The sequence below is a fragment of the Symphalangus syndactylus genome, chromosome 7 (genome assembly GCF_028878055.3).
Source record: "Symphalangus syndactylus isolate Jambi chromosome 7, NHGRI_mSymSyn1-v2.1_pri, whole genome shotgun sequence".
In the NCBI taxonomy this organism is placed as follows: Eukaryota; Metazoa; Chordata; class Mammalia; order Primates; family Hylobatidae; genus Symphalangus; species Symphalangus syndactylus.
Genome location: NC_072429.2, coordinates 115,825,426 through 115,843,254, shown reverse-complemented (window position 1 = coordinate 115,843,254; position 17,829 = coordinate 115,825,426). Strand labels below are relative to the sequence as shown.

At 41.2% G+C, this 17,829-nt stretch overlaps 1 protein-coding gene across 5 annotated transcripts in view; it reads right to left on the bottom strand.

Annotated features, from left to right (window-relative positions):
• SLC30A8 (solute carrier family 30 member 8) overlaps positions 1-17,829 on the bottom strand; it is a 235,076-nt gene that overhangs the window by 14,493 nt on the left and 202,754 nt on the right. For all 5 annotated transcript variants that reach the window (XM_063643517.1, XM_055287102.2, XM_063643519.1 and 2 more), the window contains 2 exons: positions 8,398-8,544; positions 3,355-3,508 (listed from right to left, as the gene is read on the bottom strand). In XM_063643517.1, the coding sequence (XP_063499587.1) occupies positions 3,355-3,508; positions 8,398-8,544 (301 nt within the window). The remainder of the gene's footprint in view (positions 1-3,354; positions 3,509-8,397; positions 8,545-17,829) is intronic.

Sequence of the window (17,829 nt, the reverse complement as noted above, 5' to 3'; positions counted from 1 at the left end):
AATTTTAAATTTGAATGATTTCTTAATGTCCAATGATAAGAATATTGTGCTCATGTATATAAAGCTATTAATCCAGAAGTAGAAATATATTAATGTATGAAAAATGATCTTGTACGTGTACATACATATACACACAATATATTGCAAAGCTGGGCATCTCTTGTCTGAGTCAAAGTGATCAGTAGCAAACACTATAAACTGTGTACATAATTCTGTTTATCTTTAAGAGGTATTAGACTAAAGGTAAAATTAGAACATTTTCACTGACAGCTAACAGTGTTTTGCCTTTCTGAACCTTTTCTAAACATTTTGGAACACAGATGTAAAAGCAGCAACATATTGTTCAACACCATGTATCCAACTCTATTTTCAGGTAAAGTGTCTGTTAAATCTCAGGTCATCACCACAAAGTGGAATGACCACTAGCCATCAAGATCTGACCACTACCGAATGTGCAGTTTTCAGGTGTTCATTGTTTGGGTAGAAATTCACTCTCACCTAGGAGTTACCATTTAAGGTTCCTTAGACAGCCTGATACGGCTGACAGATCACAGACCCTCATCTGATCTGCCATGTGTGTTCATCACGTTGTCATTCATTCTTGTACTCATCTTATTGACAAAAAGAGTGAGGAAAAAAACTTGTGTAGTCACTCATATGCAGACACTTGTAAAAGCTTGGGCCATAAAGGTGAGTGAAAACAGTTGTGGTCACTCCCCAATGTAGCTTTAAATATGCTAGAGAAGGTAAAGATTAAACACCCCACTCCCCCACCGCGCGCGCACAGACACACACACACACACACACGTGGAAAATTCTAATTACAATAAGTCCACTGGTACTATGGGTAATACAACAGAGGAATCTGATTTAGTTAGAAAGACGTAGCAGCTGAGTTGAATTCAAAAGCTTAAGCTAGAGTTAAATATGCTGAGGGGAGGAAATGTTTCAGGCAGTGAAAACTTAGCAGGCAATAGCCTTAAGGCTGTATTTATAACCTTCATCCTAGAATCTCTTCACAACTTCTATTGGAACTTTCTGTCCTGATTTTGAGTCCCCAGGGAATAGACTTATTCCTGAATCACAATTCTGATATCTTTATATTCAAACAATACAGCATCTAGCAGCATTTGAAACCTGTAATCCCAGTTCTTGGAGAAAGTATAGTCACTCAGCATTCTTAACCATAAATAACTATCTACTTGCACAAAGAAGGCAGAGCTTTCCAACTGCCTTGACTCTCTGAGTGTAAAAAGCACCTGCAATGTTAAGGTCAATGTTCAAAAGCAGTTATGAGAAAAAGAAAATTTTGATGGTATCTGTTTAGAAAATCAAACCTGATCATTGAGGCCCCAGATTGATGTGATAGTTGGGTAGGTTTGTAGCCTTCACCTTTGTGTAGCATCAAGACAGCCTATGTGACATATGACCCTCAGGAAGTTAATACTTGCATTCTTCCTTCTGCCTCAAGACCATATTGTTCTCCTTATGCAAAGCGGACTTTATTGACCCGTAGTCAGCAATATGTGTGCTCTGGCATATTTGTCTCCTAGAGGTGATAGATTTACATTGATCTACTCACACTTTTTCTCCCAGTGCCAATGTGAAACACATTTTCAAGTTAACTGGCTAAAGATGGGGATCTAGTCAGTGACAGCAGATCAAACACCATTCTTCTAATTATTTAGCTCAGAGATTTTGAGCAATGGTTCACAAACTGAGAGCTGGGTAAGTGAGATGTCAAGGGGCAAGGCTATTAGAATGACCTGAGGACCTTTTTCAAAGTGTACAAGCTCAGCTATTCTTGAATTCCAGAGATGTCACTGTGCCCCCTCTTAAAATCCACTGTTTAAAACTTCATTTTTGATCACTGTCTTCTCTACCTTCATGTAAAAATCTACCTCGTAGCATGTGTCAAGTTGTATTGCAAGATAGGCAGATGATAAATAGGCTGAGTTTCCTATTGCTTCTGTAACAAATTACCATGATGCTTTAGCAGCTTAAAACAACACAAACTTATGATAGTTCTGGAGGTCAGAAATCTAAAGTGGGTCTCTAGGACTGCATCCTTTATGGAGGTTCTAGAAGGAAATTCATGTTCTTGTCTTTTCCAGCTTCTAGAGGCCACCTGGCTCCAGGCCGATTTCTCCATTTTAAACATCAGAAATACAGCATCTTCTCTCCTCTCTGACCCTCTGTCTCCCTCTTATAAGGACGCTTGTCATTATGTGGACCCACCTGGATAATCCAGGATAATTTCCCATCTCAATATCCTTCATCATATTTGCACAGTTCCTTTTGCCATATGATTTAACATGTTCCAAAGTTCCAGGGGTTAGGATGTTTAAATCTTTTTAGGGGAGTGGGTCATTATTCTGTCCACCAACACGATAGCTAGCTAGATCACTAGATAGACAGATGAATGGATGGAGTTTTAAGTAGAGTTGCCCAGAATTAGACCCTCAAATGGGAAGGAGAAATTTGACTCAAAAAAATCAAAGTCCTGGCCTCAAAACGCCATTGCCTGAGCAATGCAGTAGTTCATTTTGGGAAAGGCAGACTCATTTGTCAAGGGACATATGCTCATCTCCTGTAAGAATGATTTAAGACTGCCTAGATAAAAGAATGGACCAGCAGGTTGAAACTTAAGGGAGAATTTAACTAACATAGCGTAAGGAAGAATTTTCATGCAGTCACAATGCTGCAAAGATAAAAGAGGCTGTTTTTGAGGGAAATAAATTTCCTTTTATGAGTTCTATTAAAATATATGAAACTAATGACCATTTTATGGAAATGTTGCAAAAGAGAATGAAAAAGTAAAATGGGGACTGAAGTAAATACATTTTAGAGTCCCTTCCCACCCAGCTCATTGGGAAGCCATCATCTGCTCATGCCATAGAAATGGAACAGTAGTAAGTCATGCCCCATGTGGAACCACCAGCATGCCTGAGAGCAGAATGTAAAGAAGCTCAATTCTGGGTCTGCAAATCTGGATTAAAATCCTGGCTCTGTACTACTTAATTGGCAGTGTATTTAACCTCACTGGGCTTCAGTTTCCTAATCTATAACATGGGTGTCGTGAACATTAAAGTTGGTCATGTATATTCAAACATCCTAACCCTGCCTCTGGCACATCAGAAGCTTTCAAAACATGATAGCTAGCAGAAGCCGATATTAAAAAACACTTTAGCTTAAACGAAAGCAGTCAATCTTATTTTCAATCTTAGAGCCATTCAAACACTCTGTCCGGCCTCTACCATCTTCACACGTACTGAGTTTTTAAAAAAGTCTTTGTCCAGATAGAGTTACAGGACAACCTCATGGGCACTGTGCGGGGACCAGGGGATGACTTACACAATGTTGGCCGCCACTGCACAGCTGGAAACGATGATCATCACAGTCGCCTGGATCTGGTAATCGGGATACAGCAGGCGCTCACACGCCAGGTACACTAGCACGCCAGTCACCACCCAGATGCACAGGATGGAGAGCAAGGCACCAAGGATCTCTAGGAATTCAAACACACACAGAAACCCACACACAGATAACTCCATCACTTACACGCCCCCCAAGAGTCATAAGACTCTTTCCCACTTCCCCCAAAAAGAGGCTTCACATTAGTTCATTCAGTGATTCACAAAGTAAAAAAGTGTGGATGGATTTTAAAACTAAGAGAAGGAATTTTAATGTTGCATTCATAAAACACCAGCATCTGAGTCATTATGCTCCAAGTTACTAAGTAATTTCCAGCAAATTTTTACAACATATTAATTGCTGCCTGCCCCTACCCCCCGTTTTCCTTGGGGATCTTAATTTAAACAGGTGCTAAAATGATTGAAACTTATCAGGAGGTAAAATAATGAGACACAGAGAGTAAAATGTGTTTAGAAACTCTTAATTTCACCATAAAACATTTACGACCTGCCAGTGCCAGCACCTTCAATGGAATAAAATAGTGAAAAGGGAAAGCTTCAGAGAGCACTTGAAGAAAATGAGTTTTATTTGCCAATGTAACATATTATAAACACAGAGGTGAGCTCAAAGGCTAACACTCTGACTGCATTTTAAGAGCAACAGTAAGAAAAAGAAGCATCAGAATAGAAGTGTTTACATCAATATGTAAAGATAAAATGGTGTTCAATCTGCCCACTGAGAAAAGTGCATTTGCTCACTTAGGAGTTAACAACTCACTCTGACCTTTAATTCAAACCCATAGATTCTAAAAACCCAGAAGGGTCTAGAAACATTCTGTGAGTCAGTGGTCAGGTACAATCCATCATTTAGTCCTTCCCCACTTTAAGCTAATCCCAGAGATTAGTTCCTTTTAAAGTAGAGCAATGTAATGTATCATTACCCAGTGTGTGGCAATTATTTTCCAGACTTTAGCCATTTACAGATAACCTTCATAACGTTTTCCAAATCCACATGCTACCTGTCTTATTAACCACTCGATATTCTTTTCAAATAAATTCACTTTTTACACTTAGCTTCTTCCTAAACAATGTTATCCACGAAATTACATATTTGATGTACTAGTTTATTTTGTAATGTGTATCAGGATGTGTAATTATTGTCCATGTGACACTTAAAATTATCTGACTAACCAACTGTGGAACATTTCTCACACTATGGGAAATGCTGATGCAGATGTTTAAGGCGTCAGCTCAAGTGTCAGACGTATATGGCCTGCTAGTGACTGGCTATGTGACTTTAGACAAGTCACTTAACCTATTTGAGCCTGAATTTTCTTATCCATATGTATTATAATAATAGAATATATGTATAACAAGTTGCCATAGATTATGGGTTGAATTATGTTCCCCCCAAATTTATATGTTGAAGTACTAATCTTTGGCTGGGTGCGGCAGCTCATGCCTGTAATCCCAGCACTTTGTGAGGCTGAGGCAAGCGGACTGCCTGAGGTCAATAGTTCAAGACCAGTCTGGCCAACATGGTGAAACCCCAACTCTACTAAAAATACAAAAAAAAAATTAGCCGGACGTGGTGGTGTGCATCTGTAATCCCAGCTACTCGGGAGGTTGAGGCAGGGGAATTGCTTGAACCAGGGAGGTGGAGGTTGCAATGAGCCGAGATTGTGCCACTGCACTCCAGCCTGGGCAACAGAGTGAGACTCTGTCTCAAAAAAAAAAAAAAAAAAAAAAAAAGTACTAATCTTCAATTCCTCAGATTGTGACTTTATTTGGAAATAGGGTCATTGCAGATGAAGTTAGTTAAGATGAGGTCACATTGGAGTAGGATGGGCCCAATATGGCTGGTGTCCTTATTTAAAGTGGAAACAAGGGCCGGGCGCGGTGGCTCACACCTGTAATCCCAGCACTTTGGGAGGTTGAGGTGGATGGATGACAAGGTCAGGAGTTCGGGACCAGCCTGGCCAATATGGTGAAACCCCTGCGTCTACTAAAATTACAAAAAAATTAGCTGGGCTTGGTGGTGCATGCCTGTAATCCCAGCTAATCGGGAGGCTGAGGCAGAAGAATTGCTTGAATCCGGGAGGTGGAGGTTGCAGTCAGCCGAGATCACGCCACTACACTCCAGCCTGGGTGACAGAGTGAGACTACGTCTCAAAAAAAAATAAAATAAAAATAAAAAAATAAAGTGGAAACCTGGACACAGACATGCAAATGGGGAAAATGCCATGTAAAGATGAAAGCAGAGCTCTGTGAGCTGAGGAATGACAAAGTTTGCCAGAAAACCACCAGAAGCTAAGATAGAGGCCTGGAACTGATTTCCCCTCACAGACCTCAGAAGGAACCAATCCCACTGACGCCTGATTGCAGACTTCTGTTTTTCATAACTGTGAGACAATAAATGTCTGTTGTTTAAACAGAAATGTACTTAAAACCGAGTAATGTAATATATTATTACCCAGTGTGTGGCAATTATTTCCCAGACATTAATCATTCATAGACAACATTCATAATTTGTTACGAAAATTAATAATGTACCCCCCAAAATAACGTACCCAATTTGTAGTACATTATTAAGGCAGCCCGAGGAACCTAATACAACATATAGCAAACACTCAAGAAATTGTTATTAGTCTACTCAGGCTACTTACAACTCCCCTTTGCAGAAGAAGTTAATGAGGACTAGGCCCAAGAATTTCTGGTTAGCCGGAAATGGAGGTTGAGTCTGTGGATGTCAGGTAGTGTGCTTCCTACCCATGAAAATCCAAATCAGGGTATGAAAGTGAAGCGTGTCTAACTCAAAACCCCTGGTTAGGAAGCACAGTGGGAAAAGAGCTGGCGGGGTAAAGCTCAATACCAAGAGCAAGACTCAGGAGTCAGATCTCAAGACAAAACAAAGAGTCAGAAATCCAAAAGTAAACTAGTTAGAACAGGAGGCACATGAGGATCATTGGTAAATGCTACCATGATTGCTTAGCCGGGCTCTCTGGGTTGGCCAGATTATGGATGTGTTGGGTATGAATGTGTTGGACTCACCTCTGTATCTATAGAGGTGCTGTTTAATATGGTAGCCACCAATCATGCGTGGCTGTTTAAAATGAAATTAAGTAAATTTTAAAATCTGGTTCTTCAGTAGCACTAGCCGCATTTAAAGTGCTCAATAGCTACATTTTACTGTATATTACAGAATATTGCCCTTGCAGCAGACAGTTCTATTAACAGCTCAGGGTATTCCATGGCCACGATGCCAAAGTACAAGCAGAGACCTACATTCTGAGTTCACCCTATGCTTTCAAATCATCCTAGGTTTACAAAACTGCTTTTACAAATGGTATCAGAAAGGGTCAAGTACGTGTAAAACTTTACACAGACAAATAATGGGTGCTTAGCTAGAGGTCATGTTTTCCAAGTGTAGCGCTGCTCAAGCACTGGCAAAAGCATTCTCAGATCACATTGTGGCGAACTCTCTTTACTGCTGTTTATTGCCTCATCTCTTGAATGTTAAAGGGAAGCAAGTCAAAACACTTGCGATGATCAAGTGTTTAGTATGAAATTAGGACTTCCTGCCATTCTAAACTTGAAAAGCCGCAGTCCACAGGTATCAGTTTATAAGCTGTGATATGTGTCTAGCAGCCCTTTCAGTGAAGGCTGGCCACCCTTGCTCAGCTCTCCAATTTCTTCTACATTGATGTTCTCAACCAGTGTGAAAATGTGGAATTGTGGCTATTTGTTCACATGATTTGCACAAAATATTCAGCCAGAAGCTCCTCCAGCTGATAGAAGGAATAACACAGAGGAGAAGAATTGAAGTTGCAGAGTGTGGGGTTGTGGGGGTGGGTTAGGGAGGGATTGTAAAAATGAGTCAAAGTAAAAACCCTTATCAATACCTAGGTGATGGGTTGATAGGTGCAGCAAACCATGACAGCACACAACCTATGTAACAAACCTACACATCCTGCACATGTACCCCAGAACTTATTTAAATTTAAAAAAGCATACAGTCAAATGTGTTATATACCAAATTTAGAGACCTCCAAGTTGTTTATTTATGCTACTTGGTTAAGTTATTTATGTCTGTTTTAGTGCATACATGTTATTTGAAATCCCTATAATTATTAGTTGAGAAGGGTGGAGTTTGCACTAGACTTCTCTCCCTTTCTCAATCAGAGTGGATTCATTTGTCTATTGTTGTGAAATTACTTAAGGAAGCACATGTGAACCACATTTAATAAATGGCAGGCAAGGCTCAGGCACATGTTTCAGCACGTGTTTTCTTTCATCCTGTTACAACAATCAACTGAGCAATAAAGAATGAACACACTCACACACACACACCCCTTATCATGACCTTGGCTACTTCCTATACAAGAGTAAGCAGTTATTCAGTGAAGGAACCAGCTGCAAGAAAGGAGAAAAAGTAAACTTTCATCCTCTCCTCTTCCTTCTCCTCCTCCTTTTTTGCATTATTGTGGATTGATCATGCAAGATATTCAATTGGACCAATGGCTGAATGGCTAAATGCTTTGTGTGAGCAAGAAAGCCTATATTCTATTCCTGAATCCTCTATACGAAGTTCTTCAATCTCTATAACTCTCTTGGGTGCTCTGTGCCTAACTTTGCAATATGGCAGAAGCTTTACTCCTATCCTCTCTTCGAGGGATGCAGAGTAATTTAATGAATTGTGTTATGTCTGTCACCATACACAGAGTCCCTGAGGCTGGGACAGTTGCTGAAGTGATACACATGTTCCTGTTGTCCCAGAGGACTAGAGATAGCACCATTAATCTGTCTGTTATCTGAATTAATATTGAAAACACACATTCCCGCATACACATTTGTTTTATCCTGTGCATCAGAAATGTGTCTCTAAGGATTTTCCAACAAGGCTTTGCTTTGTGTCTTCCATTTTTACCCTTGGTTTGACTTTGCAGCACCAGCCTGCTGTTATTACTCACTCTATGAATTGTACCTGCTCGGTGCCATCCAAATGTCAGCCGCTTAGAGGGAGGCTTCGATGACAACCACAAGGAGAAGAGACTGAGCAGGAAACTGGTCAGGTCAATTAAGAGGTGGGCAGCATCTGTGACGACAGCAAGACTCCCAGCAATGTGCCCACCTAGAGAATGCAAAATAGTACACTGTGTTAAGACCCCAGAATGCAGCTAGATTCACAGACATGCTAACCATCGTGGGCGAAAATGCCACAGACTCACAAAACTTCAGAGGAGAAAGAGATCTTAAAGTTGATTTAATTCACTCCTTCTGCGACTCAGAGAGTGGATATGATTTGAACATGTAGAAATCAATTTCAAAGGAGAAGCCATTCCTGGGGTAGCAAAGACATAAAAAGTGTGGGGCAGGCACATCTGGAGAACACCTTAGTTAGACTGGGGTATAAGGATTCAAAAGAGGAGAATACAAGAGAATCAGGCTGAAGCAGTGCGGGCCAGATTCAAAGAGTCTCATAATCCAGACTGAGGACATGGACTTTTGTTTATAAACTAGATGTTGCGATCTGGCCCACAGATGTGTTTTTATTTGACTTATAATTTAATCATCATCTTTACCCTTTCCTTTTTCTCTATTAATTTATATTATCCATCTGAGCTTGAAATCCCTGTAATAAATAACAGGGAGCAGAAAGGAGAAAGGGCAGGTACCTTCCAATGGGCATCTTGAGTGCTACAATCCAATAAAGCATAGGGATGCAATGTAAGCCATGAGAGTCCTGCCTGGCTTTTCCCTTTATTTGATGTGCTCCCTCTACTTCCCTCTAATCCTCCTTTGAGAAAAGACCTCCAGCCTCCAAAATAGAAGTTAAAGAAAAAACCTTGCCCTTTCCTTTCCAGACATGGTTTGTTGTTTGAGAGCAATAACCTTTATTGCTCTTATTACATCTTCCCAGCAAAGGGCTTTTGCTGACTGATTAGTTCTCCCTACAGCTGTTTATTGCCTTGTGTACTACAAAATAGCGGAGACTGTCAGTCATCAGCCCCGTCATCATCAGACTCACCTTGTCTCACCTAATGATTTTTAAAAATTACATAGATGACTCATAATTGCAATAATCCCCACAGGCCATTGGCTCTAGCCGTAGTTAGTAACTGGTTTGTCAAGGTTTAATGGGCTGAAGCAAAGTAATCTTCAAGCTTGTTACTGAACAGTCACTGCAAAAATCAGAATGATTCATTACCCAAAAAGCAACATTTTGTTAACAAATCAGCTGTCCTTCCAATTATCCTCTAATGTTGCTCTATCTGCCAAACTTGGTCCCGATGATAAAACTGTGTTAATAAGGCATTATTTCTTGCCCAGAGAATAACTCCATGCAGATAAGCAGTATGCTGCAATCACAGCAATGAGTGACGATGATTCTATGTGCTGGGCTGAAATATAGTCTAAATCAAGGAAATGAAGTCAGTCTTATAAACTCTCTTCAACAGTCTCAGCTGAGGCAGCAGGCACCTGAGAAAGAAAAAGGGCTTGCTTTGGAAGAAGCATGTTACTATGGAGGCTTGGAAACTGAGAACCATTTTGCAACCTTCAGAGCTACTTATAAGAGCCATCCAGAAAACTGTGAGCAGTCACTGATGCATAGAGCAAACTGCTTGCAAGAGGTAGTTTGTGACTGATCTTGCATTTGCTTCTAAAAGCATGGAGTATTATTGACAATTAATTCAATTATCCAGCCAATATTTATTGAGCCCTTACTGTGCATGGTACCAGGGATTGGGTATACCAAGATAAACAAATAACAGCCTCTCTTCAGTGATTTCCTTGTTTAACACTCACTGTACCACAGACAAGTTAATAGGCTAAGGGATCAGAGAGCTGCCCTCACTGGGAAGAGTGAGGAACTTTTCACAAAGAGAGGGGTAAGAATTAGCAAAAAGAGAAGGGGTTTTCAGGAAGAGATAAAAGCAAGGACTAAAATAGCGTGAAAGAACATAGCACTTTTCGGGAAAAGCAGAAGGTATGGAATGTTGGAGGAAAAATGGGAAATGAGCCTGGGAAGGCAGGTTGGAAACGCCTGTGTGGGGTATTATATGTCAAGCCAAGGGGTTTGAATGTGATTCTATGGCTAAGGAGATCTACTTATTATTTTGAGGCAAGGCTGTGACATGTTGAGATCTGTATTTAAGAGAGACTTCTGGTCAGGCTCAGTGGCTCACGCCTGTAATCTCAGCACTTTGGGAGGCAGAGGCAGGTGGATCATGAGGTCAGGAGATCAAGACCATCCTGGCTAACACGGTGAAACCCTGTCTCTACTAAATATATAAAAAATTAGCCGGGCATGGTGGCCAGTGCCTGTAGTCCCAGCTACTCGGGAGGCTGAGGCAGGAGAATGGCATTAACCCGGGAGGCAGAGCTTGCAGTGAGCCGAGATCGCGCCACTGCACTCCAGCCTGGGTGACAGAACGAGACCCAGTCTCAAAAAAAAAAAAGGGGGGGGGGTGGGGGGAGACTTTTTAGCCAGCAATATGGAGGATGACTTTGGAGGGAGGAGGAGCTAGAGGTTAAGACTCGATAGTGCGGCTGGGCGCGGTGGCTCACGCCTGTAATCCCAGCACTTTGGGAGGCCGAGGCAGACGGATCACGAGGTCAGGAAATCGAGACCATCCTGGCTAACATGGTGAAACCCTGTCTCCACTAAAAATATGAGCAGGGCATGGTGGCGGGTGCCTGTAGTCCCAGCTACTCGGGAGGCTGAGGCAGGAGAATGGCCTGAACCTGGGAGGCAGAGCTTGCAGTGAGCCGAGATCACGCCACTGCACTCCAGCCTGGGTGACAGAGCGAGACCCCATTTCAAAAAAAAAAAAAATTAAAAAAAAACTCGATAGCGTTAGCGAAGGGAAATTATAAAGGCATGAACTAGGGCAGCAGCAGTCATATTTCTGGAATACTTGACAAGATGTGGAGAGCAATACACTTATAACAAGATAAGAGACACATAGAAAAGACTCAGACCTGGAAGACTTAAGGCCTGTGGAGTGAAGGTGACAGCAGTAGAGCAGAGGAACGATGGGGCCTGGGTCTCACAAACCACCTCCAATTGAGATGGTGTTAATTCCCTATGTGGGTTTTCATAGAGAACACAGACTTACAGCAATGAAAGAATGTTTATCTGAAAACCTTAGCCATGTGTCCCATTGCTGGGCTACAGAGTTGTGTGCTGTTAATATTTTTTTAAATTCTTTAATTATTTTGTGAATACTATTATGATACTATACCATATGTTGTGTCAAAACCCCATTGAGCTGTTATTTAACAAGTACAACAACACGTCCTCATATAACATCATTTCATTCAACTTCCTTTGTTTATAATGTCGATAAGAAAATAAAATGGATTCCTGAACAGGGTTGCTGTCTGTGTGGAGTTTGCATGTTCTCCCCATGTCTGCATGGGTTTTCTCTGAGTACTAGGGTTTCCTCCCACATTCTGTGCACATGAGGTTCACTGGCACGTCTACATGGTCCTGGCGGGAGTGAGTGTGGGTGTGACTGTGCCCTGTGATGGGAGGGCTGTTTTCCCACCTTGAACCCTGAGCTGCTGGGACAGACTCCAGCTATAAAACTGGAGTAAGTGGGCTGAAAAAAGAATGAATGGAAACAAATGATTGTAAAATAAATACGTGTAAGGTAGATGATCATCATACAGATGCCCCCCATAAAAAGACACAGTATGAAAGTGCTCAGCAAGCCCAGCTCATTTTTTCTTGAGTTTGAACTGTGTGATAGCAGGAGGCACTCCTGACAATTTTCACTTTGCAAACATTTATTCCTTGATGTAACCACCACCATTATGACCACCCTCACTCACTGATTCACCCAAAATTGCATAATTATCTCACTTGTGTTTATCATCTTTCTTAGATGTATGTATAGCTCATGTTTATTTCAGTGTTTAATATTCAAAGTGTTTTAGCCTTTGTGCTTCTAGTTCCTTCTATAAAGTGAGATGAACAATGAGAGCTACCTCTTAGGGAATTCACCAGGATTAATTAAGGTAATACATGGAAAGCACTCGTCACAGCTTCTAACACATAGTAAGCATTAAATAAATAATAGCTCTATCATAATGCCAAAAATACAAAGATCATATCGTGTTTCTCGTAACATAACACACCTCAACCATGGGTCAAAAAGCTTTAAAAAACAATAAATTCAAAAGTAAAGATATTTGATGAAAAGTCAACACTCATCCTTGATTGATTCTTTGTTAATCATTACAAAACTGAAACAAGGAAACATTTCATTAACATAATACAAAACATTTAACCCTTCAAGAAGCATTTTGCGGGGTGGAGCCAAGATGGCTAAATAGGAACAGCTCCGGTCTACAGCTCCCCGTGTGAGTGAAGCAGAAGATGGGTGATTTCTGCATTTCCATCTGAAGTACCAGGTTTATCTCACTAGGGAGTGCCAGACAGTGAGCGCAGGACATTGGGTGAACCGCACTGTGCGCCAGCGGAATCAGGGAGAGGCATTGCCTCACTCGGGAAGCGCAAAGGCTTAGGGAGTTCCCTTTCCTAGTCAAAGAAAGGGGTGACAGACCGCACCTGGAAAATCGGGTCACTCCCACCCTAATACTGCGCTTTTCCGATGGGCTTAAAAAACGGCACACCAGGAGATTATATCCCGCATCTGGCTCAGAGGGTCCTACGCCCAGGGAGTCTTGCTGATTTCTAGCACGGCAGTCTGAGATTAAACTGCAAGGTGGCAGCGAGGCTGCGGGAGGGGCGCCCGCCATTGCCCAGGCTTGATTAGGTAAAAAAGCAGCCAGGAAGCTCAAACTGGGTGGAGCCCACCACAGCTCAAGGAGGCCTGCCTGCCTCTGTAGGCTCCACATCTAGGGGCAGGGCACAGACAAACAAAAAGACTGCAGTAACCTCTGCAGACTTAAATGTCCCCGTCTGACAGCTTTGAAGACAATAGTGGTTCTCCCGGCATGCAGCTGGAGATCAGAGAACAGGCAGACTGCCTCCTCAAGTGGGTCCCTGACCCCCAAGCAGCCTAACTGGGAGGCATCCCACAGTAGGGGCAGACTGACACCTCACATGGCCAGGTACTCCTCTGAGACAAAACTTCCAGAAGAACGATCAGGCAGCAGCATTCACGGTTCACAAAAATCCGCTGTTCTGCAGCCACCGCTGCTGACACCCAGGCAAACAGGGTCTGGAGTGGACCTCTAGCAAACTCCAACAGACCTGCAGCTGAGGGTCCTGTCTGGTAGAAAGGAAACTAACAAACAGAAAGGACATCCACACCAAAAACCCATCTGTACATCACCATCATCAAAGACCAAAAGTAGATAAAACTACAAAGATGGGGAAAAAACAGAGCAGAAAAACTGGGAACTCTAAAAAGCAGAGCACCTCTCCTCCTCCAAAGGAACGCAGTTCCTCACCAGCAGTGGAACAAAGCTGGATGGAGAATGACTTTGACGAGTTGAGACAAGAAGGCTTCAGATGATCAAACTATTCTGAGCTACAGGAGGAAATTCAAGCCAAAGGCAAAGAAGTTAAAAACTTTGAAAAAGAATTAGACAAATGTATAACTAGAATAACCAATACAGAGAAGTGCTTAAAGGAGCTGATGGAGCTGAAAGCCAAGGCTCGAGAACTGCGTGAAGAATGCAGAAGCCTCAGGAGCTGATGCGATCAACTGGAAGAAAGGGTATCAGCGATGGAAGATGAAATGAATGAAATGAAGCGAGAAGGGAAGTCTAGAGAAAAAAGAATAAAAAGAAATGAACAAAGCCTCCAAGAAATACGGGACTATGTGAAAAGACCAAATCTATGTCTGATTGGTGTACCTGAAAGTGACGGGGAGAATGGAACCAAGTTGGAAAACACTCTGCAGGATATTATCCAGGAGAACTTCCCCAATCCAGCAAGGCAGGCCAACATTCAGATTCAGGAAATACAGAGAACACCTCAAGAAGAGCAACTCCAAGACACATAATTGTCAGATTCACCAAAGTTGAAATGAAGGAAAAAATGTTAAGAGCAGCCAGAGAGAAAGGTTGGGTTACCCACAAAGGGAAGCCCATCAGACTAACGGCAGATCTCTCGGCAGAAATTCTACAAGCCAGAAGAGAGTGGGGGCCAATATTCAACATTCTTAAAGAAAAGAATTTTCAACCCAGAATTTCATATCCAGCCAAACTAAGCTTCATAATTGAAGGAGAAATAAAATACTTTACAGACAAGCAAATGCTGAGAGATTTTGTCACGATGAGGCCTGCCCTAAAAGAGCTCCTGAAGGAAGCACTAAACATGGAAAGGAACAACCAGTACCAGCCACTACAAAATCATGCCAAATTGTAAAGACCATCAAGGCTAGGAAGAAACTGCATCAACTAACGAACAAAATAACCAGCTAACATCATAATGACAGGAACAAATTCACACATAACAATACTAACTTTAAATGTAAATGGACTAAATGCTCCAATTAAAAGACATAGACTGGCAAACTGGATAAAGAGTAAAGACCCATCAGTGTGCTGTATTCAGGAAATCCATCTCACGTGCAGAGACACACATAGGCTCAAAATAAAAGGATGGAGGAAGATCTACCAAGCAAATGGAAAACAAAAAAAGGCCGGGGTTGCAATCCTAGTCTCTGATAAAACAGACTTTAAACCAACAAAGATCAAAAGAGACAAAGAAGGCCATTACATAATGGTAAAGGGATCAATTTAACAAGAAGAACTAACTATCCTAAATATATATGCACCCAATACAGGAGCACCCAAATTCATAAAGCAAGTCCTGAGGGACCTACAAAGAGACTTAGACTCCCACACAATAATAATGGGAGACCTTAACACCCCACTGTCAACATTAGACAGATCAAAGAGACAGAAAGTTAACAAGGATACCCAGCAATTGAACTCAGCTCTGCACCAAGCAGACCTAATAGACATCTACAGAACTCTCCACCCCAAATCAACAAAATATACATTCTTTTCAGCACCACACCACACTTATTCCAAAATTGACCACATAGTTGGAAGTAAAGCTCCCCTCAGCAAATGTAAAAGAATAGAAATTATAACAAACTGTCTCTCAGACCACAGTGCAATCAAACTAGAACTCAGGATTAAGAAACTCACTCAAAACCGCTCAACTGCATGGAAACTGAACAACCTGCTCCTGAATGAATACTGGGTATATAATGAAATGAAGGCACAAATAAAGATGTTCTTTGAAATCAAGAGAACAAAGACACAACATACCAGAATCTCTGGGACACATTCAAAGCAGTGTGTAGAGGGAAATTTATAGCACTAAATGCCCACAAGAGAAAGCAAGAAAGATCCAAAATTGACACCCTAACATCAAAATTAAAAGAACTAGAAAAGCAAGAGCAAATGCATTTAAAAGCTAGAAGAAGGCAAGAAATAACTAAAATCAGAGCATAACTGAAGGAAATAGAGACATAAAAAAACCTTCAAAAAATTAATGAATCCAGGAGCTGGTTTTTTTGAAAAGATCTACAAAATTCATAGACCGCTAGCAAGACTAATAACGAAGAAAAGAGAGAAGAATCAAATAGATGCAATAAAAAATGTAAAAGGGGATATCACCACCGATCCCACAGAAATATGATCTACCATCAGAGAATACTACAAACACCTCTATGCAAATAAACTAGAAAATCTAGAAGAAATGGATAAATTCCTCGACACATACACCCTCCCAAGACTAAACCAGGAAGAAGTTCGATCTCTGAATAGACCAATAACAGGCTCTGAAATTGTGGCAATAATCAATAGCTTACCAACCAAGAAGAGTCCAGGACCAGATGGATTCACAGCTGAATTCTACCAGAGGTACAAGGAGGAACTGGTACCATTCCTTCTGAAACTATTCCAATCAATAGAAAAAGAGGGAATCCTCCCTAACTCATTTTATGAGGACAGCATCATCCTGATACCAAAGCCTGGCAGAGACACAACCAAAAAAGAATTTTAGACCAATATCCTTGATGAACATTGATGCAAAAATCCTCAATAAAATACTGGCAAACCGAATCCAGCAACATATCAAAAAGCTTATCCACCATGATCAAGTGGGCTTCATCCCTGGGATGCAAGGCTGGTTCAACATACGCAAATCAATAAATGTAATCCAGCATATAAACAGATCCAAAGACAAAAACCACATGATTATCTCAATAGATGCAGAAAAGGCCTTTGACAAAATTCAACAACGCTTCATGCTAAAAACTCTCAATAAATTAGGTATTGATGGGATGTATCTCAAAATAATAAGAGCTATCTATGACAAACCCACAGCCAATATCATACTGAATGGGCAAAAACTGGAAGCATTCCCTTGGAAAACTGGCACAAGACAGGGAAGCCCTCTCTCACCACTCCTATTCAACATAGTGCTAGAAGTTCTGGCCAGGGCAATCAGGCAGGAGAAGGAAATAAAGGGTATTCAATTAGGAAAAGAGGAAGTCAAATTGTCCCTGTTTGCAGATGACATGATTGTATATTTAGAAAACCCCATTGTCTCAGCCCAAAATCTCCTTAAGCTGATAGACAACTTCAGCAAAGTCTCAGGATACAAAATCAATGTACAAAAATCACAAGCATTCTTGTACACCAATCACAGACAAACAGAGAGCCAAATCATGAGTGAACTCCCATTCACAATTGCTTCAGAGAGAATAAAATACCTAGGAATCCAACTTACAAGGGACGTGAAGGACCTCTTCAAGGAGAACTAGAAACCACTGCTCAATGAAATAAAAGAGGATACAAACAAATGGAAGAACATTCCATGCTCATGGGTTGGAAGAATCAATACCGTGAAAATGGCCATACTGTCCAAGGTAATTTATAGATTCAATGCCATCCCCATCAAGCTACCAATGACTTTCTTCACAGAATTGGAAAAAACTACTTTGAAATTCATATAGAACCAAAAAAGAGCCCGCATCACCAAGTCAATCCTAACCCAAAAGAACAAAGCTGGAGCCATCACGCTACCTGACTTCAAACTATACTACAATGCTACAGTAACCAAAACAGCATGGTACTGGTACCAAAACAGAGATATAGATCAATGGAACAGAACAGAGCCCTCAGGAATAACGCCGCATATCTACAACTATCTGATCTTTGACCAACCTGACAAAAACAAGCAATGGGGAAAGGATTCCCTATTTAATAAATGGTGCTGGGAAACCTAGCTAGCCATATGTAGAAAGCTGGAACTGGATCCCTTCCTTACACCTTATACAAAAATTAATTCAAGATGGATTAAAGACTTACATGTTAGACCTAAAACCATAAAAACCCTAGAAGAAAACCTAGGCATTACCATTCAGGACATAGGCATGGGCAAGGACTTCATGTCTAAAACACCAAAAGCAATGGC